Genomic DNA, 26,427 nt, shown 5'->3' with positions numbered 1-26,427 from the left:
CGAAGTATGCTTTAACATGAATATGATTCTATTTCGGACTTTTACCAAGCTTTTGCAGTGAAACCAAGGACGAACCAACGTCTTCCGGTAAAAGCCCGAAACGAGGGATTACTTGCGATAGGATTTTCTATTCGAAGAGATATTGTATACAGTGTGTCCAAAAAAAAAAAAGTGAAAGCATACTTTAACTTTTTAATTGATAACTTAAATTGTAAAAGTCATAAAAATAAGATATGATTCAAGATTATGTCAATGAAACTGTCTTGCAATATTTATGCCATTTCAGAAATAAGATCCCATGTGAAAAAGCTGTATGAATGCACAATTCTCCGGATAACTACTTTTCTTTCCAAAAGGTAACCTGGTTTCTTCTGGTCAACGATTTTAATTTATCAAATTTAGTACCAAGAACACGAAACTCATCATCTTTAATGTCTGTAATAACGGCTCTTACTGATTTTGAATCCATTTTCGATCTATCAATATCAGATACCTTTATTTTAACACTTTGTCATATATAGATTTCGTAAAGTTTTTAGTAGATGCAATCTTCATTTTCTTTGCCTGCTTCTCATGTTCTTTGCCTGCTCTCATGTTCTTCCTTTCGAAACACTTTAACATTTTGAACTTTGCTGATAATCACAGCCGTTGCCTTAGAGCATATATCGGATTCTTTTTTTTTTTTTTTTTTTCAATTTGAACTTCTGTATCTGCTTCCATAGTTATGCATTATTCTTTATCACTTGTATTATTATTATTATTATCTTGCGATTCTAAATCAACTGTTCGTTCGAGATTAGTACTTTCATCTTCTGTTAATCTGCTTTTATGTTCTGTGCCGTCATCATGGTTAATAACTATGCATTAATTATTAGTATTTATAATTTTTTCGAAGTCCTATTTAGTGGTCATGTTACTGATCAAATTACGTGGAAAAACTAAGTTAGCAAGTCCCAGCTTCATAGGGTAACCATAGCTCTGTAAGGTGAACATTCGGATCCCTAGTGATATGCTTTGTTTCTCCATCCTTCAACAAATTTAATCCCTTCCCACCACTTTTCTGTCTTATTTGTTTCCTTCCATGTTGCCAATATGTTCTCAACGTCTTGGTTAGCCTCTTCGACAGAACCTTGCGCTGGACTGCGTCTCGGCTTACCGTGAACTATTTTTATACCACTCCACATTTCATTTAGTCATTATTTGAGACTATGTGACATGGTTCACATAGTCTCAAATACGTGACGATAGATTCTACTACTACATTCTTGTACTTGCGATTCAGTTCCTTAATCATACAGCTTCTTCCACTATGGCCAACTGCGATAGGAGCATTGCGTATGAAGTTGAAGATTTCATAAATTGTAACATAATACAGGATTTCTGCTTATGCAGCTAGTCAGGCTATAAGTTTGTCCTCTCCTCCAATATTTAGAATATCATAACGTTTCAACCTTCTGTTAATGAACTGATTATTTTTGCTTCACACATTTTGCTTCTTTCACTGCATTTATTAAAGAAGTGTGTTTCCTGTTATTGTGCTTATTTTTTACAGATTCAAACAAAGTATTGTAGAACTTTTTCCGCAAATCTTCACTCATTGCCTTTCAACAAAATAAAAAACGCAAAATATGTTGAAATGGAAACGAACTACTTCTATTTTAGATTGTAGCCGCTTACACTTGTTTGAATTCGCTCGAAGCTACACTGCAAATGGCGCAAATTAGAAGGAGCAGGAACAGAAAAGTATTGCGACGGAATTTGCATGTTCGGATTTATTCAGAGTCGATTTAAATCCCTCATTTCGGACTTTTACCGGAAGGCGTTGGTAATCCCTAGGTTTTACTGCAAAGGCTTGGTAAAAGTCCAAAATGGAATCATATTAAAGCATATTTCGGACTTTTACCAAGCTACTTTGGTAAAAACTAGGTTTTACCGGTAAAACCCAAGGTCCGTACAGTTCACTGTACGGCCCTTGGGTAAAACCTAGGATTTAGCAGACTTCGAGCTTTTACAGTAACATTGATACTAAGCTAATGTCAGAGATTTTGCTCCATCCGGAGACCCTAATTTTTTAATTAAATGCACAGAATTTTTGTTTGCTCATTGGAGGTTGTTTGGAGACATTTTCTGTATTACTGGGATTGTACTATTTCATTGACATTTCTAAATCATTGTGGAGATGCAGTACAATTTAGTATTTTTTCTTCTAACCGCCCACTTTTTCAGGAGTTTAAGCTCAAACCAGTGACAAGCAATAAAATATTCAAATGCAATTCAACCCTATAAGCTCGAAAATACTTTTCATTTTTTAATGCAGTGTTATTAGTGGCGGGAAACATATAATTTAGATAAGAAATCTCCTAAGCTTCTTTAATTGCATTAAATCACCAATACTAACAAAACAACACTTGTCAGCTTAATAACCGTTTGATCATATTTTCTCTTTCTTTCGACGAGATTAACAGAATTTGAGGGAATTTACTGCGTTTTCATAATTGCAAGGTCATTCACGCATTTCGCCTTTAACGGCGTTATATGATCTGTTAGCACAGATATAATCATCGGTTTCGAAATAAAGATAATCGTAGAAAGAGTAGCAGGAAAACCCTTTCTGAAAAATTATTAGTAAGCAAAAAAATGCTTAGAGCCGCATAAAAGAGTATTATTGTGGGGAAAAAAAACTACCGTCAGCTACTGGACATGTTTATTTTAATTATAACACGGAAGTGCTTCCGCCAGTGAGCTGAAATAAACTACAAGGTGAGAGGGTTCGTGAAAGGTCAAGGTTTAAACCCTTTTAGAGGTCGTCTGATATTCCGAGCGGCGCCGTACTCGAATGGAAAAGTATACTACTCCGAAGCATGCCATTTTAAGCTTAAAAATCCGATTAAATGTATATTCATTAAAGACGGTTTTATTTTATTTACAAAGATAGATATTTTTCTTTACGTATGAACATATTTATAAAAGACACTTTTTGCTTAATGCTTAAGATACTCGTATTTTAAGAAAGTATTTGAAAAAGTCTTCAAATTGGCAGATACTCGCAAAATGTTACGTAACTTCGTACACCGCATTATAAGTAAGTCAGAGTTAACAAAGCTCTGATGCTAATAACTAATTTAGCAATGGAAAAATAATTGCATTTATTGTGCTGCGTTCCATGCTTCGTAAGGTTCCTTAACGTGCGCCAGACCCAAGGCTTTACAATAATGTCCATTTACTAATAAAAATCAGGGCTACTTTCTCTCGTTTCCTTCACTTGAGGCACAGCAATCCTCTACAGTATGCAAGAGCTCCACCAACTACCAACGGACACAGTCCATATCGTCAGTGACAGCCAATCATCAATTTATCGTAGCAAAAATCCCTGCACAAATTCACCAATAGCCCAACAAATACAAACAATTATCAATTCCAGCCAAAAGAACTTCGTTCTTACATGGACGAAAGGTCATAGCAATTGCGCCGGGAATGAAAGAGCGGACTTCCTGGCAAAGCAGGCAGCCCTGGAGCAGTCAGACACTACCATCCACATCCCATAGCCATGCTCCACACTGAAGTTTACGCTAAAAGTGATGGCCAAAGAAGAGTGGCAGAGACAACGGACCAAGGAACCGCAAGGCAGAAGGACGCATTCACTTCTCCCATGTGTCGATACTGAGCGCACCATTTATAATTATTATCTCTCTCAATATATCTCTGGTCATAGACCGAACCCAAAGTACTTCTATGAACGAAACCTTTCAGAGACTGAATTATGCGTTTGTGGCAATCCGGGTGATCCAGACCATTATTTATTTCAATGCCCAATAACAGCAGACAATCATATCCGCCATCCCACAGCACCAGGAACACACTTCAAACGCTTCCTGATAAAGCACCTGAAAATCCACATTAGTATCAAAAACATAATTGACACACTCCATCGTCACGGCTTGGAACTGTGTGCACCATAACTGTTATAAGTGCTTTTTCTTCTCTGGCACAAACGCCAGTTTTCCAATGGGGGTGCCTTTATAGTCATTGCAATAGATTATCTTAGTGTATCAAGGTCAGTACTGATTTAGCACCTAGACAATACGACCACAGTTATGCACATCAAAAATGGCATAACTGGAACTGGTGAACTCGACTGTATGTATGAGCTCTGACTCAATCCATGAACTTTTCACGAACTGTCAATGAACTGCTACACTGTCCCAAAAACGTCACATTAATATTACAATAACTTAACCAAGATAATAATGTTTAATGTTTTTCCATTCAATTCTATTTGTTTATTTGTGTTTATTTTGCGTATATATACTTATATTTATATTTATATTTCACCATCAACTGTAATGTATGGTATTGTATTGTAATGTCATTGCCATCAGCAACTGTATCTCCTGGCCATGCACTGTACCACAAGCTCTCTATGCCTTAATGATAACACCGATGCGTGGCGTAAGTACGCCCTGTGGAGGTGTTCTTCTCAAGACGATTAGTGTGAAGGAGCGACACCAGTTCTGCCAATGGCGATGTATTGGTGCTTCCCACACTTAGTCCTGTCCTGTCCTGTCAAAACGGAAGGGGAAAAATGTGAAAAGGTTCTTAGGTCAAGCCCTGTAGACTACGCTTCAAAATTTTACATCGAGTAATAGATAATATCCCACTTCAAGTAATATATAGCATCCAAACCCTGTCACCAGTTTTAGTACATCGATGTGAAAAGAAGCATGAGAGCGAAAAGGAAAGGATTTGGGTTCATAAAATCCAAATTGGAGCTTTAATCTTTGTATAATAGACCAAAAAATAGCAAACTGTTGTGCACATGCAAACTGTAGTAAATGGTGTAGCTTCTTTTTCACGGTTTATAAGTTATTTCTCTGCTGGAAATTGACATACTTAATAATACTTTTATTGAATTGTTCGTGAGACTCTTTTTGGAAGAAAATGAGATTTTTAATCACCAATTGGAGGTCAATTTAATTTCAAAAAATAAATGTACTTTAATAAATGGAGTTCAATAAAGTTTAATTTTTCTTTTAAATAGATCGCATATAAGTATTCCCTGATCTTACCTCAATCAAAAATTTTAAAAATTAGATTTACATATTTGATTACATATCAATCATATAAAAATTAGTGTTTAAAAGAAACTGGAAATAAAGTTGTTAATAAACTAGATCTGCAGTGACTATTTTCGTGGGTAAGTATTATACGATCGGAGTTAGGTTAGGTTATTTGAATATGGTGAAGCATACGAGAGCTATTTGCCTAAAAGAACGGATGCCTCCGTGCAGAAATTTATGAGGAAACTGGCTCGTATTCTAGTTACACATGAGGGAAACCAACCACATAGCCAGCTGGTCAGTCTGGATTGGAATTGGGTTTGTATTGTATGTTAAATTAATTTAGCCTCCAAAAAATGTGAAAAACAAAACTATGTGTTTATTGATGAATTAAAAAAGTATTACCCATTTTAAAAAAAAGTTTGTGAACTGTGCTCTTCAGAATTTTCAGTAGCTCATTGAGGGTGTTCGGACATTACGAATGACCTGAAATGAATGAAAAGTAAGGCAGCGGCAGTAACTTCCTTAAATATATTATGTTTTAAAGGTACTGATTTAATTGACAAAAAATTCTTAATAGCAGCTCAAGAAGCAACTTTTGCATTTCACGTTGCTATTCACAATCTAAGCTTCAAGTCGGTTCATTGTTCATCTAAATTATTTTGTGATGTGTGAATAGATTCTTCTAATAAGAATCTTAATTGTGCCAGTTGTTGTGCTGTATTTTGTACCAGACTGGGACGTAAAAGTTAATCTTTTAGAATTTCTTTCAGTGCCCATTGAAACTGAAGAAATACTAACAAACCATTTAATATTATATATAGTTATAAAAACTTATAAATAGGAAACAAAGTTGTATGGATTTGGGGGATATAGCTGCAATATTAGTTTTGGAGGTGTTAAATCATAGAGGCGAAACCAATATTTGAAATAGACTGAAGAATGAACTAGGAAGAAATATCGTTGGCACTGTCTGCAGTGCTCAGTTTGCAGCTGTTATTCTATCTATTGAAGCAGAAGCTTTAGCAGTAAAAAGTTATAAATATCTCCACATTTACACTGTCCGAGTCACTAAATTAAAAGAGTTCCGTGAATTGGTAAATTCAGAGAATAAAAAAGTTTTTCAATGTGGCAAACACCAGTTTTTTTTTTCTTTTAACTACATCTGGCTATTGGCAGAACACTTCAAACCTACGAACGACTGAAATCTTATTTTATAGCAGAATACTGTCCAGTGATAAAAAAATAGTTTTTTTGATAATGATTGCGGTGGAATATATTTATGGTATTTGTAAGATCAGCTCAAACTATTTAAAAAGCTAATCTTGATGATGGAAAGTATAAAAGCGAATGCGACTTATATTGCCAGTGAAATTGGAAAACTAAAAGCAAACATTTATGAAAAGCGGGGTAAATAATTTATGGACAAAAAAGGAAAACAACTTTTAGAATACTAGAAAATAATGCAATTATATCATTCTTCGAGTTTACAGCATTTTAAAACATGTTTCTTCCTTACACTGAGCAATGAAAAAACAATTTTGTGAAGCAGAATCTTTTATTTTGGTCAACCACACTAAATTAACATAGTCTGGAATCGCAGTTTCAAAAGAAAAAATTAATAACACTGCCGCAAAAATACAGTACAGCTTTCTGATGAAGTAATTATTGCAAAAGCTTTTGGGTCAGCTAACTATGAAATTTTGAAAAATGAAAGTTGTGAAGAAAAATGCATACATCTCCGAATTTTAATTGTGAATTTGAAGAATAATTTGAAGAAAAAAGCATTTCATTACCCTATCTTGTTCAAATCAGAACATACATTTTCAGCATACTAGGCATCGGCACTAGTCGAAATGGTTAGTATTCTCAGTACTGCAATATCATATGGTCTGAGGATCATATGGACTACGTAAAATTGACTCCAATATTAACACTGAATTTAAATTGCATTGAAAATTTCAATGCCATTAAAATAACAAAGAATTTTTAGAGAACGTGCACACTAGGAAATTAAATACTGATGAAATGTGATAATTTCTTAATGATAATAAGGTATGTTCAGGTGAGTTATTAATTTTTTTTAAACTTTTTTGTTTGTTTGTTAACAACTTCTGTATTTAGTTTTTCCAGCCACAGGTATTTATCCTAAAAGATTTTATTTTGTGCTGTAAGTATTTTCTCAAAATGGTTCCGATTTTAGCAAAAACTACTATGGTAAGCCTACTCATAGTCTATGTCTGGGTCTTAGATTATATTCGCTTTCCTTTATGCTAGACAAGCAAAAAAATCAAGATCATTTTGTGACCATGCACACTGCCCAAAATAAAAAGGGACATTTCGGTATCTCTTGTTCTACTGGTCCGATTGACGAAATTCAAATTGCGTTTTTCATGTTTCGAAAGTGCGACTTAAGATAAATATTAGATTTATATATAGCATTATCACAACACAGGTATATTGACACAAAATCGGGCTTTTTTCTGAAATAACATAATTTTCCCCATATTTCAATTCTACGACTCAAATTATGCCCAGATATTAAATTTTGTAATTTTTGGTGAAATATTTATGGAGAAATTTAAAAATTTATCTTTGTTTTCAGTAATAATTCACTTGGCGGAATTCTTAATTTATAGTAACCTACTTTAATTTTTACTCCAAAGGGGCAACTGGACCTGAAGGACTATTAATTTCGTTTTGGCATTTTGCGTTGAAAACTATAAACGGCGAATCACTTTTCAAATTGTTGCAAACAAATATTATCGCCCTGCATTATATTTAAAGAAATTAAATAATGAAGAATCTACATGAATGTATGTATGTTTCTCGCATTGTGATAAACAACGGTACCTAGAGCCATCAAATTTTGAATAACGTAATCTTTCATAGAATATGGGGTATGTGGAAGCCCTAATTTGAATTTCAAATTTGCTTTATTATCAGTTTCCTATTTTATAAAATTTTTGATTTTTTTAATCAAAAAAACTAAACGATTTCAAAGCGAGCAATGGCAACACTGCGCTGAAAAAAAAATTATCTCCAGCGCACGAGACTCTGTATAGGAAATTCTAAAGATATGCTCATTTAAAAATTATTTTGCGATACTGCTGTTGAACTGAATTTTATGGTTTGAGTATGTAGACCAAGATACCGAATAAAAGAAAGGTAACACACAAAACGTTAAAAAAAAAAAAAAAAAAAAAAAAAAACCGCCCCTTCGGACGTAATTTAAAACCTGACACCTTTCAGATTTTTTTTCATTGATGCACGAGAGGAAAAATGGTCCATAGTTCATTTTTCAAGTAATTTTCACAAAGTGCGTAAATCCCATTTTGGTTATTATCGCTTATATTAAACACACCAAATTTCAAAATGCGCCAAAATGTAAATTAAACTATATCTTAGGAAATTTTGAATAAAATACACAAATGTTTTGCAGATATGCTTAGAAATACATCTACTTTAAGATGGTGTTCAAAACTGTATGGGTTTATACAAAATGTTTTTTAAAAAAATTATAAAAAATATTAAAAAATAATTTTTTTTTAAATTAATAATAAAATAATGTGCGAATTATATTTGGATTAAGCCTAAATTAAAATTATGGAAGAAGAATTCAAGTAGGTTTAATAAAAACGGAGATATTAACAAATATATATCAAATTTAATTAACATTTAGAAGCTAAAATTTTGTGAGCTAATTTTTAAAAAACTACTCGGGCGATTTTTGCATAACTTGACAGTTTGGCATAATTTGAGTGCCAGAATCGAAATATGGAAACTAATTGGCATATGTCATTCCAGAAAAAGTCCGATTTTGTGTCAAAATACCTATAATAAAACAGTGCTATATATAAATCTAATAATGCTATATATAAATCTAAGTCGAGCTTTCGAGAGATGGAAAACGCAAGTTTAATTTAGTCAATCGGTCCAGTAGAACGGGAGATATAGAACTGTCCCATTTTTTTTCCCGCAGTGTACATAATGATTAAAGAACCAAATTTTAGCGTATTGTACTACTTAGAAAAGTTGGAAATTGCTTAATTTAGTTCTATGAAAGCTTTTCGTTACTTCATGTCTCTTAACTTTGTCATAAAAGCATTCTTCACATTGCATTAGGAAGTTGTTTATTTGTAAGCAAAGTAATATCTTTTCTAACTATTCACGCATCAGGGATATCGCAACGAAAGGCCCTGGACATCTCCCAGAAGTTTCACTTCAGTAACTGTGAAATCACGCTTCTTGGTTATCATTAAAAATTTTGCTCCCTAGGAGCTTATCAAAACAGCATCATGGCTTAGATGATCATCAAATATCACTACAATTATCTTCATTATACGTTGCAATCCATTCTCCATCTCAAGTTAAACGTCGGTTCCCAATAAATTAGGTAATCGCTTAGGTTATTTAAATATAGAAAAACCAAAAGCCGATGAGGTCTTTCTGTTAGCCAGCATTCTTCAAATAAAAATGCCTTATTTTTATACGCATAGTTTTAGCTAAGAGTGTAAATGACATGAGAATTATTGCATTCTGAATACACGGAATTTGCTAATTGCCACACAATAAATCTGAGACCTTATGAACTCAAGTTTTTCAATTCAATATAGCCTATATTTGTCACAGAGTTTTGCTTAGACGAGATATAAACATGAAACTTCCAGCTTCCAATTCAGAAAGATTTTCAGTTCGAATATCTAAAGAGTAATATCACCATTGAAAAGGTGATGGATTCACTCATGTGATTTCTAAGAAACACAACCGCAAATCAAATTTCTCCTCAGTTGCTTAATCATATGGTTAGCAAGAAATATTCATGCATATTTAATGGGAACCATATGGATCATCATGATACAACTGGATGCAGCGGTACTTTGAGCTATAAGCCAATTTGGCAAGTGTTACTTATGAAATACCTCAACCAGCATTTAAGAGATATTTGTTTTGCTGTAATCGATATGTGGATTATATGCAAAGCTTCTGAAGTTTAAGCACAGACTTTACACATGAATAAGGGTAAATTAGTTCAGTTCTTAGGTTAAGTTCAGTTCTTGAATTGTAATGAATATTTTTAGTCAGCTTTGTATATTTTAATGTACAATTACATTTTCGCTTACAATCCGAAAAGACAGCCAAAGCATTATTTTTAATACAATAGAGAAATCTGTAGAGTGCAACTGTTACGATGTCTAAATGTGATGTAACACCGTACACCCTTGATAACACGTTTACAGGTACAATTCGCGAAAAATGGGTGCATTAAAATTTAACTGCCAAGACGTAGGCTGCCATTGGATCTTTACGTACATTACCGCATAGCTCCGATTAAGATGTTTCAATTGATATACGATATCTTTCTCAAATAACAGTTACGTTTTATATATATATAGAAAAATATTTACGAATGCACAAAATAAAAACACAATGATAGCTACACACTTTAAAATTATACCACAATTATGCTACAATTCAATGAACAGTGCTCATCCAGACATTTCGATCCTCTTTGTGTAGCTCAAAAATGGAGCATTACCTTGCTCGGTGATGCCTGTTGCGCTCATTTAAAAGAAAACAGGCAGTCTTTATTGTTGGGAATGCTAACAAAAATGCAAACTTTTGCCATCTAATAAAGTAATTAATGTGAAGTATTTTTTAAAAACGAAGCACATTAGCCTCTTAAAATAAGAGCACACTAGAAATTTTAAAGAAGTCAATACGAAAGTCAACAAAGGAACTTTCTAGTCCAAGACATATTCGCGACAGAATACTGAAAAAAACATTCCAATGTTTTACATTTAAATTCCGCTGTCAGCAGTCATTAAATTAAGAGTATCGAGAAATATATAGATTAGAGAAATTAATTTGAAATAGTTATATTAAATTCCTAGTATAAATTAAAGAAATTCCTCTCTTTTCTATTTACATCGTAATATGTTCTAATTTAAGGTTTTTTATTTATTTATTTATTTATTTATTTACTTAATTTTTTTTTTCTTCTTTAGATGTATATCCTGTCGTGTTTGTGCTATTTACTGTATAAGTGCCCTGCGGTGCGCTAACTGGGAAGAAATTCAAAGCAATCCGTAAACTAAAGTTTGGCAAAAAGTCTCAAAATTTTCATTTGAAATACTTCATTATTGAAAAACAGCAGCTGAAAATAAAATTTGAAAGCTTTCAGATTTTATATTACAACCAAACGGGAGTTTTTTCCATTTACAGACACATACACGCTTCGAGAGCATTTGGGCTAGCGCCACTTTTTGGGCTAAACATATTTAAAAACTGCATATCTTTAGAATTTCCAATAGACAGTCTCGCACGGTGGAGATAAAATTTTTTTTTACCTACAGTGTTGCCACTGCTCGCTTTGAAATTCTTTAGTTTTTTAATCGAATATTTGTTAAACACTTATACAAATATGAAATAGACAATAAAATAAATTCCAAATTCGGACTTCCAGTTGCCGATGTTCATGTGGAGGACTACGTTATTTAAAATGACTCTAAATACCGTTGTTTTTTCACAATGCGAGAAATATACATACATTCATGGAGATTTTTCATTATTTATTTTCTTTAAATATAACACAAGGCGATAATATTTGGTGGCAACGACTTGAATAGCGATTCGGATATTTAAAGTGATTCAACGCAAAATACCATTTCCAGACTAATAGCCCTTCTGGACTAATGCCACTTTGGGCTAAATAAATTGCAAATTTTTCAATTGTGCCTTTTTTTTCATTCCTGGTAGCGGTATGTAGGGTATGGAACTGAATATGAAATTTTAACCAGCAAGGCTAAAACGAACAGACCTTTGCTTTGATTACACACGTTCCAATAATTAACTAGGTTACAAATTAAGCCGCATAGCAATGTGCTTCGTAATGATTTTTTCTGTCGCTTGGTGTCATTAGCAAGCTTACATGTCTTTTATGCAACTCGATTTCCAACAAGTGTTTAAAAAAGCAACTGCGATGATGATGTATGACCGTCAGGCAATGCTGAAGTTTCTTTCTCTTGCTCTGACATACGAGGGGTCTTCAAAGGACTTCTTGTTGGCAGACAGTTACGGGTTTATCGGGATGTCAGACAAGAAACAAATTAGATATCTCTCGCTAGAAAAGAAATATCTGTGGAGAAGGGGAATGAAAATATTCTGGAAATGCTCATTTTGTTTTAAAGAGAACTAAAGATTATTGCTGCGATTAAAATCAGAATCCCTTTTTTGTTCTGGCGCTGAACGTATTCCTTGAAGTTTCGTGTCTCAGATACCCTTAATTCATTAATAATCCTTAATTCAAATTCACAGACTTAATAAATTCTGATTTTATAAATTTTAATATCATAAACACTAACTTAACCTCAGATATTTTTAGATTTAGGTCAGGACAAATATTGCTGCATGTTTATAACAAATGTCTTCTGGTTTTCTTGGAGTGATTACTAAATTTTAGCGGAATAGGCTTTAATGTTTGTTAGTTAATTAGTTAGTTAGTTTCTTTCTGCGTAATTCAAGCAAATGCAAAATTTACGCCTAATACAAATTTTTAATATGTTGATAACTTTCTTTACATCAGAGAATATAGAATTTAAATGTTTTCTTTCTAATTTATATAGAAACTTTAAACTGAATAAAAAGTATTCGCTAAACTACTATTAGCATAAATATGCATAGAAGAATTTTATGTAACTGGGCATGGATCTTAATTTAAAAAATTGTTCCACGTCTACCACATGCTAATTAATAATCTAAATATTTCCAGGTTTTGAATTTAATTCCGCTTGGGATTAATTATACATAGAAAAAGCATGCATAGCCTAAAAATTACAGCTTATGTTAATAATTATATAATCCTAAATATGCAACTCAGCTAGTTTTTAAGCAGAAAATCAATACTGAATTAAAAGTCTTGGCCATTTATTGACTAAAAAGTACTGTGATCATACAAAGAACATTGTATTTTCCTTTAGATAGTACTCTATTATGAACTATAATTTTTAAGCTTAAAGACAGAAAATTTTGTTTGTGATTTCCAGGTACATAACAACGAAAACAAGCTTTACGTCCGCATAATTAAGTATTTCAGTTATGTGAATGGATATAAGCGTTCATAATAAACATATTGCTTGTAAATTTGAATATTGTGATACTGACTAACACCGTTTTATTCCAACATTATCATATATTTCAAGCGTTTTTGAAACAAAATAATGCCTATTAACATTAAGTAATCTTTCATAGCAGGAGAAAAAATCTGTGATTTATATTAATTAATAACAAATAGAATAATATCTTCAGAATTGTATTAAGAAGCGTACAGGAAATTCGATAAAAGCCGAAAATATAATTTTATTACACCTGAATGAAATATTAACTCTAAAAAATTTACCATACAGTAAAAAACCGGTAAAGTTATCTGCATTTCTCTGAAGCGAATATAATGCATCGCATGTACTATACTTGATAACTTATAAATAAACATCAACACTTCAATTTTTTACGATATTTTCATTCTAAATAATTCACAGAACTTTAAATTTCAAATTTGACAATGCTTTCAAAACTAATGATATGTTAACAACTTACCTTTATCGACCACCTTGAAATGCATAATATCACTGGTGGCATTCTCACCGGGACTGAGAACATAAAAGATTCGCATGTTGTTGATATCATCTAAAAAATTAGAATAAGATTATATGTATTTACGAACAATAATAAATAAATATAAATATCTTTGTATATAAAAAGAAAGAATGGAAATAGTTGCTAGAAGATGTATGCAAATAATTTATCATGTTCTGCGACATTTATGTTTAAGTTTTATTGATAAAATCTTATTTAATTTAATTCTTTCCTTTTTGTCTCTTTTTTTCCGAGAAGTTTGCTCCTTGAAGATTTTATGTAGAATTTAGTGGCAAGCAGTTTTACAATAAAGTTTAGAGATTTACGAACTGGAGTATGAAAGTTTGACCTGCGGTCTTCTGCCTTGGCGATTTAAAGCAGTCAGTTGGCTACGCTAATGCTGGTCTTGCTGTTGAGGTTAAAACCTGTTTTGGTTAAGTGCATGTTTGAATTTCTGCCGAAATCTATGCAAGCTTATAGTTTCTAATTAAATTAGATTTAAACTGCTGAATTTGTATCCATTTGAAAGAAAGCTTTGAATTTAAACTAGGTCCTGGTCGGCTGGTAAATTTATGTTTGTATATTTCAATTTAATCACTCAAAAGTGGTGAGGTAGAATAACCCTTAAGAGTTATAACGTATGTATTATAGCATAAGCGTTATTGTTATTGTATTAACCTATCTAAGTTATTTGGAGCCCATAGAAGGTGTTACAGTTCAACTGAATAATAGGTATAATGATAAAATAGCTTAGGTATTTTCAGATGATTTCTTGACTAAAGTTAAAGGAAACATGAAAAAGAAGGGGGAAACGTTGCGAACAAAATTTACTTTAAGCAGAGGAGAATACAGCAAAAATTAATTTAACATAGTCATAAAACGTTGTAGCACAAACAGCAGCATTAGATAAACCAAAACAATATTTGCGAAGTGCTGTTACACTTTGCGCTTGCAAATAATTAAACGTTTGATGTACCTTACTGTTATATGTCAAATTAGCTCGAAGAGGTATTTAAAGACAAAAATGCTTTCGAAGTGAACCACTTCCATTACTTCTCAAAAGCAACAGTGGCATCATTTTTCTTTTTTGGAAACATAGAACCAGGTACTATACTCTTCTTTATTTTTAAAAGTATTGTAAAGAATGCAATACAATCACAGTTTGGTGAAAGAATTATTAATAAAGCATGACCTAATGTTAATGAAGAATTATAATAAATAAATAAAATTTAAATTATAATAAATTACTAATAAAGAATTATAATAAATAAATAAGATTTAAATTATAATAAATTACAAATAAAGAATTACTAATAAAGCAGTTTGCATTAATTTCATTAATAGCATTAATTTCTTCTAATAATCATAAAAGTATTTCGCTTAGCATCAACGAATGCTATAAAAAATCAGAAACTATAATGTACAACAGTGCAAAAGAAAGCAGAGTTTGATAATTCACAAACTTTGAATAACAGAAAATACGACTTTTTTGAAAGGTTAATTATTTGCAAATGTTAATCTTGGAGAAGGATTTCTTCGTGACATTCCTTTCAGCACCTCACTATTAATCCTTTGTAAGACATAATATCAGTTGCCAGAAGATAGATCAGGAACTAAAGTATCAGTTTCCAACTTCTATCAGTTTGATACCAGAAGTGAAATACTGGCTATCATCGACGCATGAGACAGTTACTGCAGTACTGAGAGAGCTAATGGAACATTTGCTAATCGCTCCATAGTCAAGTAAGTCAAAAGTTTAACTATCTTCATCAAAAGCGGGGCTTCCCAGCATAAGATGAATAAAAGCTCATGTCGGCATATTATGGAATAAGTATCTCGACTTACTAACCAAGCATACCATACCATAATCGACTAGATGCGCTGCTTACAGCGAATAGTACGAGAGACATCGATCATCACATTTCATCCTGTCCACTGGCACAAAAATCTTCATTTCCGACATCCGTTCGACGTATACGTATTCACGTCTAACCATTTCGCCACTTGTACCCTTGACAGCTTAAAATCTGCAAGCCAAAGAAAGCTCGGAACCTTCCGTATTTGAGAGATAGCGAAAGTTGTTTAATTATGTGAGCAGCATCTTTAATGCCTTTAATGCCTTATAATAATTTCTTTCTAGTGAATGTACATAATATTAGGCTTAAACTTGCACGAAATCATCAGATTCCCTGCGCGTGCTGTCGGTGTTAGCAGGTATTGCTAGCGATTGGAAGATCCGTGGTTCGAATCCTGGCTACGGCAGAACTGATTTTCCATGTTTCGTCCTTCGAAAAACTTAATATTATATGCATATTGACTCACAGTATTTTTAATCTGTGATAACATGCATCTTCATCGATAAGCAGAATACCCTCCAAGATAAGTTATTTTCTTAAACATCTTCTTCGAATTTGAAACCCCACCAATCTTCTTTGAATTTAGAACTTCTCCGAATTTGAACAATTAAACCACATTTTTTAAAATCCTTCATGTGTTGTATTAAAAATATTCTATAAAACTTCAATATCAGCACTGATAAACAAATACTTAGAATATAAATAAAATAAGCGAATATGTATATGATAAAATAGCGAAATATAAATATTTTAAAAAACGTTTTCATAACACTTAATTTTTTTCATGGAAGGTTACTCTTCATTCAGCATCCCGAAAACTGCTTGGAGAGAATAACATTTAAAAAAATGATGAAAACTCTTAAACAGCTCTTAGACATCCAATCATAATATCCATATTCATAAAAATGTCATACGAGAGATAAGACTAAAAAGCAGCAGTTTATAACGACATTCTTCAAGCCCTGTTATCTATATTTCGGAACTGAATCTTCAACAACGCGTTGGAGCATTTCTAAAAGAATGATACACGCGTACAAAGGAAAAAATGGAAGCTTGTCAAATGGAGCTTTTAGATGCAATACATGTCATCGTGAACAGAAAAACTATGTTAGTTATGTTTGTCACTTGAAGCACTAGAGTCCATTTATGAAAATTTTATGGGACATTATCGTAATGTTTCGTGGGAAAGTACGATAACGCAAGTTCGAATTGTGATTTTTAAGAAACATAAATATTTTCCTCTAATGCCATGAAGCCTTTCTTATTTTAGTTGCTTTTTAAAATATGCTTGCATACTTCTGCTTTGCTTTCGGTATGTTTTAGGCTTTGTTTCAGTATTACCATATTTCCTAGAATATCCTCCTAGCTTTTTAGCCGCTAGGTTCTGAAAATATTAAAAGTATTCGCACGATTTTCCCTTCTTTTATTGTACACAGCGTTTTCCCTCTGAGGGTTAGTTTATTGGCAAATTGTATTCCTTTTATTATTTTTATTCAGTATGCATTTTCTTTTTTGTATAAGAATGAATTTCATCCATTTTATTGTCCTTTGCTTTTATTATTTGAAATGTATTTTGTGCTTATTCTTCATTAACTTATCCAGACGTGGCAGTTGTTTTCACACTTAAAAAATTTTCCAAACATGTGATTTCGCCTTACTTCTTTTACTTACGTTCTAGTTTATTATAGTCTTATCTATTGCCGATGCCTTCGATCTTATGTAAATCTGTGTCTTTTTTTGGGCTACTCTTCTTCTTCGTTCCACCGATGTCCATCAAGTTAATAAGCCAGATAAATCGCCCGGCTTAGTTATCGTCAAAATATCGGCTCAATATTCGTCAGACATTGTAATTTTAATATTGCTATGTATTCTTATTGGAACATAGGTTTCTTTTAAAAAGTATTTCCTCTATAGTTACCATTATTCATGACTACTTTTTATTTTTTATGTTGTTACTACAATTGCATTTTTCGGAAATTAAAATATTCAAATAATTTTTCCCTTTCGATTTTCGGACTATAAAATAAGTTTAAGAAAAGAAAGAATTACGCGAGGAAATGCGGTATATAAAATACAAAATTACTAACCAGACACGCAGAAAATTCCATAGCATTTTAAGACATTTTATATCGATAGATCAATCATCTTATAATTTTGTACTTTTAATCGCAGTTTAAAGTATCTATTATAACATAATTAGATTAGATTTATCTATTATAATATAAAATAATTTTACACAGCAAAGTGAAACCCATATGGAAAATGCATAAAACTAAAATTGTGGCATTATATTTGAGTTTCATCAATCAATGATTTTTAATTTATATTTTTGTTACTTCTTCATTTCATCACGGCCTGTGTCATTCAAAAAATAATGCAGATTTGAGTGGAAAATATTTTATTTTAAAGTTAGAATAGTAGATCGTAACCGTATGAGAGTATTGATTAACGTCGGCTACTTGCCATACAGCTTGTTACTTGGCGAATAGCTGCTGCCTCTTAGAATAGTAAAATTTCAAGATAGACTTGTTGAGTTCAGATTTTGGGTAAATGTCAGTAATCACTCGTAAACTGTAATTCTAGTAGAAGATAATAAGTTACTGTATTTGCAGGAAATTTAAAGGTAAACTGTGTCCATCGCCTGGTTCAGATGACTGGTAACTTTGTTTTGTAATATTTTGAGTTTAACCTTCCCATTGATGAGGTGGAATAAGCTTTAATTAAATTAATATCTGTGCTTGTTCTTTTGTAACGCTTAGTTGTATTCGTTATGAAATCTCACCCAAAAACTTTAAGAAAAGCCTAAGTAAATTGTAAACTTGTACTACAGCTAGTTAAGATTGGATTAAGTCCTAGATAGGTGTTACAACATAGTTTAGCTTTTCACACTCCTTGCTAATATAAGACTGTACCCTAGATTTATTAACCATTTTTTCAGCTATTATGAAGGTTTCCATATGATTGACAATTTATTGTGAACATAGTCAAACTCACTTAATAGTCGGTTAGTTAATAAATTATGCATGCCAGAGCTATCTGTCTAAGGGGTGACACGCATTTTTCTAGGACCTTCTTAATGAAACTGGTATACATTTATATTACACACTGGTAAAATTCGAAAAGCCCATTTGCCAAGAAATGAGCGTAGTTCGGACACCATTTATAGCAGTCTTACACACTCAACCAGATCTGGCTGACTGTTAACAGAAAGTTAGCTGCCTATTAACAGTGTATTTTGCTACTAAAATTTATCCTCTTATTCCGGATTCATTACATTGAAAATACAAACATGTAACAAAATCCATTAACTTTAAATAAACCTGATCCTGAGTGATTTCATATGTCCTTACCATATTATGCTTAAACTTTTTCTCTAATTTATACAAAAATAAGCATCATCATTATAATTACGATTTTTATTATAGCAATTATTTAAACAACTGTAATTAAACATTACTGGTATTCATATTAAAACTAAAATCCTTTTACTCGATTATTTGCTGTGGTATTTTTAGCAAAATATATTTTAAAAAATCATCTTAAGTTATTAGCAAATTCGTTATTCTCTTTTGTAATTAAAAACATTTTTTGATGTACTTGACTTTCCAAAAGGCATCTTAAAATTTTACAAGCAGTTTTCGCTTCAAACTGGTAAGGAATATTAACACTGTAGCCAATTCTTAATAAATACAGATGTATTTTTAAAAGCTGCATTCTTAAATTCGTTTATCCTTAACTATAGATTTTTAAATCTTGCTTTATTAATAATTAAAATTTTAGAGTGCTAAGTATTTTTTTTGTTCTTATTATTATTCTTAAACGAAAAATTAAACAAATTCCAAAACTTTTGAAGTTTTAGATTTGATTTCCAGAAAACTTAGGACTAGATCTATCTTTATTAAAAAGAATATATTTATACGCACTTATTAGTAAATTTATGTACGGTCACAGCACGAATGAACCTATTTTTTAACTCATCGTGTAAAGAAATTCGATAAAATTATACAAAATAAATACGACCTGAGATAGCCTAATTGAGAATAAAACCAATACAGGCGGTATTCAGCGGAGAGCACAAACTGATCGAGTCACGATTCCAGAGCGTTGAAATGTCCATTAGTTTTACTTCGATCCACATGGTGTAATTACTCTTGCACCATAATAACTCTCGGAAGGATGTTCTGAAACTAACAACTTTGGAAGTAAATTATTGGAAGTTCCCGCCGCCTCCCCTATACCTGCAACACGAGTGAAGGGGGAGGGGGGGATTTCTGCAACCAAATTGACTGCTAACTGTTGTAACAACTACATGTCATTAATTAGCAAATACTCCATATCCTTCGGCAGAATTTTGAAAACTTTTTGTCTCACATATATATCTTAAAATTAGTCTTAGGTCTCAAATATTAGTATTTTGGAAACGTGATATGACGTAAATATGGCATAATATTTCCAAAGTAACGATCTAGTGTATCAATGTTTACTTCGCTTTACGCTTCAGAAATATGTGCAGATGAAATTTAAGTAGATGTTATGACTCAGCAATAAATGCAGATATGTCTTGATCATTACTTGATGGCCGTGAGTGGTTCAGTTTGAACTCAAAGCTGCGTTTCGAGCTTTCCTTGATTTCATTCGAAAGTGGAAGAGGAATGCTGTATTTTAACTTTATAATCAGTTTACAACTCAAAGGATAGTTTTATTATTATTTTTTTTAAAAAAATTAAGTATTTAAATAGCTTTTTTAATGTAAAGCGTTTTAAATATTTTGAAAACAAGTGATTTTGTACCAGTTTGTACCGATGATTCCCAACCTGTGATACAGATACCTCAACGGTTACGCGAAAAAATTATCAATAATACAAAGTATTAAAAATGATAATGAAACAGGAAATATTCAGGATATTTAAATTTGTTTATTAAATAAAAGGGAAAGCAACTCCGAGGATTTCATGTGTGACCATTACTGACCAAAAATATATACAGAATTAATGATATTAGTTAGTGGAGTATTTACACCTCGCATGTAGCTTTCCCTTCTCTGCTCTGTTATTGCATAACATCCAAAACAATTAGCATACAACCATATTTTCATTCCTGATAGTAATTCACTCAGTTACGTGGCTACAGCCAATCATATTTCAATATTGAGAGAATCATCAAGTCAGTTACCTAAATCTCTTCCTTTACAACTGTGCTATTCAATCCAGTTTGAGTATGATGCGTCGTTTTAAATTAATATATACTCTTTTCAAATTTGTAAATGAGAATGTTTATATAAAAATGGATAAACGGTTAAAATGTATGTCTTCTCACAGATGAAAAGTTACCGAAGTTAAATGTTATGATTTGATGCCTGCTCCAAGCACTTTTAGAAGTCCACCCTTTTCAATCCAGCTTGCAATTTCACAGCTATTATTATTTACGTGCTTGATAGTGAAGGATTTTTGTGTAACCTTTAACTGCAATAACCCTTCCATTTTAGTTTAAGATTAGTCAACTAATAACTGTGGTCTTACATTAAAAATGCAGTTGCTCCTTCCCAGAGGACTTACTTGTCTAAAGCTTAGAAGCTAAGAGAAGTTGAAACTTGATTAACAATGATATTGAGTCCTGATAAAGCCACTGTAAGCTGAAAATTTTCTAAATAGATATGTACATATATATAGTACATCTAAACTACCGAAAACAATACAGCTTAGTCTAGATTTTCTTGATTGTGCCCAAGAGATTTACAGTTCGGCAAAATTATCAAACATAAAGCTTATATTGTCCCAAAATATTCGTTAAAATATTCGTTATTAATTTCGTTTATGAGTAACTGAATGGTGGAGAAGATACATTATCAAGTTCATCAAATTCTGTCGCTTCTTTTGGGTCAAGAATAGCACTAGACTTCCCACATTTGTTGATAATTCCCATCTACATAGATTTCTTTAGTAAGCTATCAAGTTTTGACCATATAATACGTTCTTTATGTTCCTTACATATTTGGAATCAGAGACATAGAACTCTGTAGTTGTGGAGAAATAGGAAATCCAGATCACTACTTGATGAGCTGCCCTTTAACCAGCAGTCTATCTATAAAACTTGAAACAACAAATATGCAGGCATATTGTAAGTACTTAATAAAGCAAAGATATTTAATTGAAAAGGTTACCCAAGCCATGAAAAAAAACTATCCGCACTTCGACCAGACTTGTGTCTCACTGCATAAGTATAGTAAATAAGTACTCGTGGTCTGCAGTCAATGAATTTTAAATGAGTTATTAATCTATGGATTTTTGAATAACTCTGAATATATGACTCTAAAATAAATATTTAATCTTATGTATATTTCATCAAATGTATCTATGTATTTTCGTATATTTTTTAAATAAAGATAAAGGTGGACGCAGCGCCATACTAATTAACCAAAATATTCGTCATTCAGTCAGTCACTAATTACACATTACTGTACGGCAAACAATAGCATCTTATATCTGCTAATGAAAATTTTGTCTCTATCCATTTATGTGTCGTATCATAAACCATTCCAAGTGTAAAAACGATCAAAAGGCGAAATTAGAAGTTCGACTTATATTAAAAGTATACTGTTGCTGCATAATCATAGACAGAAAAAAAAAAAAAAATTCAACCATCGTTAATTCGGAAATGAGGAAGCAAGGATGGATGTGATATATTGCGTTATCACATTAAAAATACTTTTTTTTTTCATGGGGCAGGCTAAATTACCTGCATCAACTTGCTATAAAAGCTGGTAGTAATTTTACCTTGTTCTTATTCTTAGAGCAAGTTTTGAAAAATGCGGTTTAATTTTTACAATTATTTTTTAAAAGTTGTGTAGAGACATTAGGTATTTTTTCGAAGAACCACGGACCTCTGAAATACGCGCCCAGCATGCAGACCACCACACCACGAACGAACGTTAAGAAGGCTGGAGAAATACCGTATACACTTCCCCTTTTAAAAGGCGACTGGAGTTTTTAGGGGACCCAATCGCCAAATTCTGGGTGTGGAGAATCATCATCTACCACCCTTTTAGTTTTGGCGCCACTCTAGAGACATTAGGTATTTTTTTTTTTTTTTTTTTTTTTTTTTTTGAAGCAGGCAAGATGGTCACTTTACTTAACCTGTTCCGCCAAACTAAGTTAATGGCACTACAGGGTTAGGAAGTCATCCTAGTCGTTGATAGCAATCTGACGGTTCGGCTACCTTTCTACATTTTACATTAATCTTCAGTTTATTGGATATAATTCTTTTCATTCACTTGCTTCATTATCTCTAAGATGCCCTTGTTGCAGTAATAGTCCGTGAATAGTCTATTCACAGGAAATGTGATTTAGTCGGAAGGAAAGAACTGCTGTCGAAGGTGCTCTGTCAGAAGGCAGGAGAGCAGGTAATGAAGTGGAAGCAGGCAATATGAAAAATGAGCAACGCCTTCGCCGGGAATCGAACCATGGACCTCTAGAATACGCGTCCAGCGTGCAGACCACCACACCACGAAGGCATGCTAAAAAGGCGGGAGAAATACCTTATAGCTATATAGTTAAAGTGACAGAGGAGCAAATCTGGCATAGTTTGCTTTATGTTAAATAATTATGAATATGAATATTAATGCAGTATATGGGAATCAGGCATTAAACATCAGCCAGTGTCAACGGTGGTTCCAGAATTCAGAACCGAGAAAACTACGGCTTAGAAGATGAGCCTCGTTCCAGAAAGTCTGTAGAAAAGCTTAACGAGAATGTCCTCCAAATCCTGCAGGAGATAAGTCCCATCGTATCCTTGAGGAGCTAGCAGACGTTGAAGGAGAATATACTGGTTCAATCTTTGCTTTTCTTAATTTTTAAAACTAAAAGAAGTTTAAGAAAATCACATTAATTACAGGATGAGCCAATAGTTAAGATCAAGGGATTTTTCAGTTCTTATTTCAACATCTACAAAATTTGTATAAAATGTTTTGCAACAAACTTTTCCCTGCAAGGCATCTTTTTAAACGCATTTCAAGCTCTCAAATATCTTATAAATCAACGACTTCTTGGAAAACAATTATTTTTTATGAACCTATAAAATCTTTCCTTTAAAGGCATAGTTCGAATTTCTCCTTTTTTAAGGGCACCCCGTTAGGCAGTAAAGAAAGTAAATGTCAATCAGATCCACACTTAACGAGACAGCAAGGGTCTCTTGTGTATATGAGATTTTTTACGTCAAGTTTCAAATCCTGATCTTATAGAAATGGCTGTTCAAAGACAAATGAAAGATTATTATTTCTGTGTAGATGATGTTTTGTTTATACATCCATACAGCAAGAAATAAAGTAATATATTTACATATATTTGCAGAAATGTATCAGATAAGCCTCACTTATTTATACATTTTAGTTTAGTTTTGGAAGGTATAGAATATCCAAATTATAGAAGAAATTAAATTCATGTATATGAAAATAAAATTAGTGATTAGTACCATAACCGAAAAATACCTCTTAATCTTACATCTCATGTAAACTACATACAGGTCCAGACACACATATTCTGTTTTCATATCGCTATTGTTCCAGCCTGATCGGTATAGTTGTTAGCGTTCATGGATACCGGACCCAGGCTCGGATCACGGAAAAGGCTTGCATGTTTGTTAGTGTATAATGTCATTGCGGCATAGAGACACTTAAAATAAAGGGCGAGCTGGAAGTATCTTCTAGTGGCTTGGTAGGAGGGGAAGAGGGGTGAGAGACGCTTGGACCCGTTTGCCGGGGGGTGGGTGCTCGTCAAAATGGGTCAGAAATGAGCAAATTTGTACTATTATCTGTATAGTACCCAAGACTTATGCCTATGAGAGACGCAGTCCTTCTCTCCTAGCCATGATAAAATCGTGGGTTCGGTGGCCTTGATCCGACATCGCCGTCAGAAAAGTGACATAAGTCACAAAACAAATCTCTGTTTTTTTTTTGTTTGTTTGTTTTATTGTTGTTGTTTTTAATATAAAAAACAGAATCTATGATTGAGTATGTGAGTTCGTCGAATTTCGGGAAGAGTGTGGCAACTAAAGCCAAAACATTTTGATAACAAGTAGATCAAACATGTGCACTTCGAAGGGCAGATTTTGAATTTAGAATTTGTTCCTTATTTATTTCATATTTTTTGCGAATTTTAAAGAATTTCGAACACTTTTCTACTCTCAGATACTGTATTATCTCATCGAAAAGTTTCCCATTTTTGCTGTTATAAACTAGGAACATTATCTTTCAGACGAAGTGTGTTTCACTTCTTTCACCCACACAATAAATGAAGATCCCAATATGTAACAAAAAACATATTATTTTTAAATTGTAGATTATTAAAAAATTATAGATCGCTAAATAAATATCTATATCATTTTAAAGCTAAAACGTTTTACCTTTGTAAAGAGGAGAAACGAAGTTAATTTAATTAATTTTTATTCACCTCTTAATTTTGAAAACTGAATTTTTGGCGATTTAAAAAATTCACTTAAAATTTCTTTTAATAAATTCTTCGCTTTGTTTATTATGCCAAAACTATTTGTCTCACAGTTAGTAGCATTTGCATGCGACTGTATTCGAATTCGTAGATCGAAACGTTTGAAAAATTTCCTGCGACTGGAAATTTTTATGTCTCAGGATTCGGCAAACCTCCGCTTTCTTTGCATGCGAATTTGCATTCTTAACATTCTACTGTGTTCTAATATTTTTCTGAATTTACATATTCAATATTTTTTGAAGCAGTAGTAATAATTTTAATTTTCCCATTACTTCTCAGCCAAGATCGGATTTTGCCAGACTGCAAGCTGCTCGCGCAGATGGACAGTTAAATATGAGATTATATAAAATGTTTCATTAAGTATAGCTATCTCGTTTCACTTATTTATCACTCGTATAGTTCCTTTCGATTTTCCAGGATTTGTGCTTCAAAATATCGATAATATTGGAAACAGATAAAAAATAATTCTTACCAGTTTTACCTTGGATCTCGCAATCCTTCGATCTCGGAAGTTGCAAGCCTTTATTATTATTATTATTATTCTTAAAAGTGATTACTTGACAGAATTTGTACTTTATTTCTAAATCAATAAAATTTTCGATATTTCTGTCTAATAATGGTAATTAGTTTTCCTTAATGTAAAGTATTTTTTAAATGCATACATTATTATAACTTTTATCCTCTTGTTTTATTTGCGCGCTGAATTAGTGTCTCCGAAATAAGAAAGTCTTTGATAGGTTAACATCCATAAAAAAATTCCTCACCAGTACTTTGAATAGTGTATGGCAAACCATAATATTCATCGTAAGACGGAAGTAAGTGATTTAAAAGTTTAAGCTAAACATTCTATTAAATATTTAGTCTAAACATTGACCATCCAGATGACATAGTGGTTAGTGCCGCTGCCAGTGTTCGAATCCCAGAGAAGACATGGATGTTTGTAAATCTATGTGTCTGTGCAGCATGGAAACACTCAAAATATACGGCGAGTCGAAAGTTCTCTCGAGTGGGAGACCTTCAGATCCGTCTTCCTGGGCTCTTTCCTTCAAATCTGAGGTGGAATTGGGAAAAGTCGCACTGATACTCAAGGCTTATGCGGGCTTGTCCCAATTAGGTCAGACAAGATAAATTAGCCACAAATATCTAAATATTCAGGAAACTAAAGGGAATAAACTATTAATTAGCGAAAAATAGTACGTTTTATTTTTTAAAAATATTTTAAATGTCAGTTATAAGTTTTCAATGTTTCAGATTAGAAATATTCCTTATATAGCGGTCACAGCAACTTCTGAAACTTCGTATTTGAAGCCAAATGTCAGACTTTTTTTTTCTTTTGTTGGTTGTTACGTTAAGTGATTTAGAAAAATGCAAGTAAGACTGTTG

At 32.5% G+C, this 26,427-nt stretch overlaps 1 protein-coding gene across 1 annotated transcript in view; it reads right to left on the bottom strand.

Annotated features, from left to right (window-relative positions):
* LOC118197265 (FRAS1-related extracellular matrix protein 2-like) overlaps window positions 1–26,427 on the bottom strand; it is a 175,752-nt gene that overhangs the window by 109,343 nt on the left and 39,982 nt on the right. Inside the window, exon 3 of the mRNA XM_085820699.1 lies at window positions 13,653–13,742. Within this exon, the coding sequence (XP_085676825.1) occupies window positions 13,653–13,742 (90 nt within the window). The remainder of the gene's footprint in view (window positions 1–13,652; window positions 13,743–26,427) is intronic.

Source organism: Stegodyphus dumicola, chromosome 7 (assembly GCF_044657685.1).
Source record: "Stegodyphus dumicola isolate Sdum_Otavi_A_Nest chromosome 7, ASM4465768v1".
Classification (NCBI taxonomy): Eukaryota; Metazoa; Arthropoda; class Arachnida; order Araneae; family Eresidae; genus Stegodyphus; species Stegodyphus dumicola.
The sequence above is the reverse complement of the archived record's forward strand: the minus strand, read 5'-3'. Positions and strand labels throughout refer to the sequence as shown.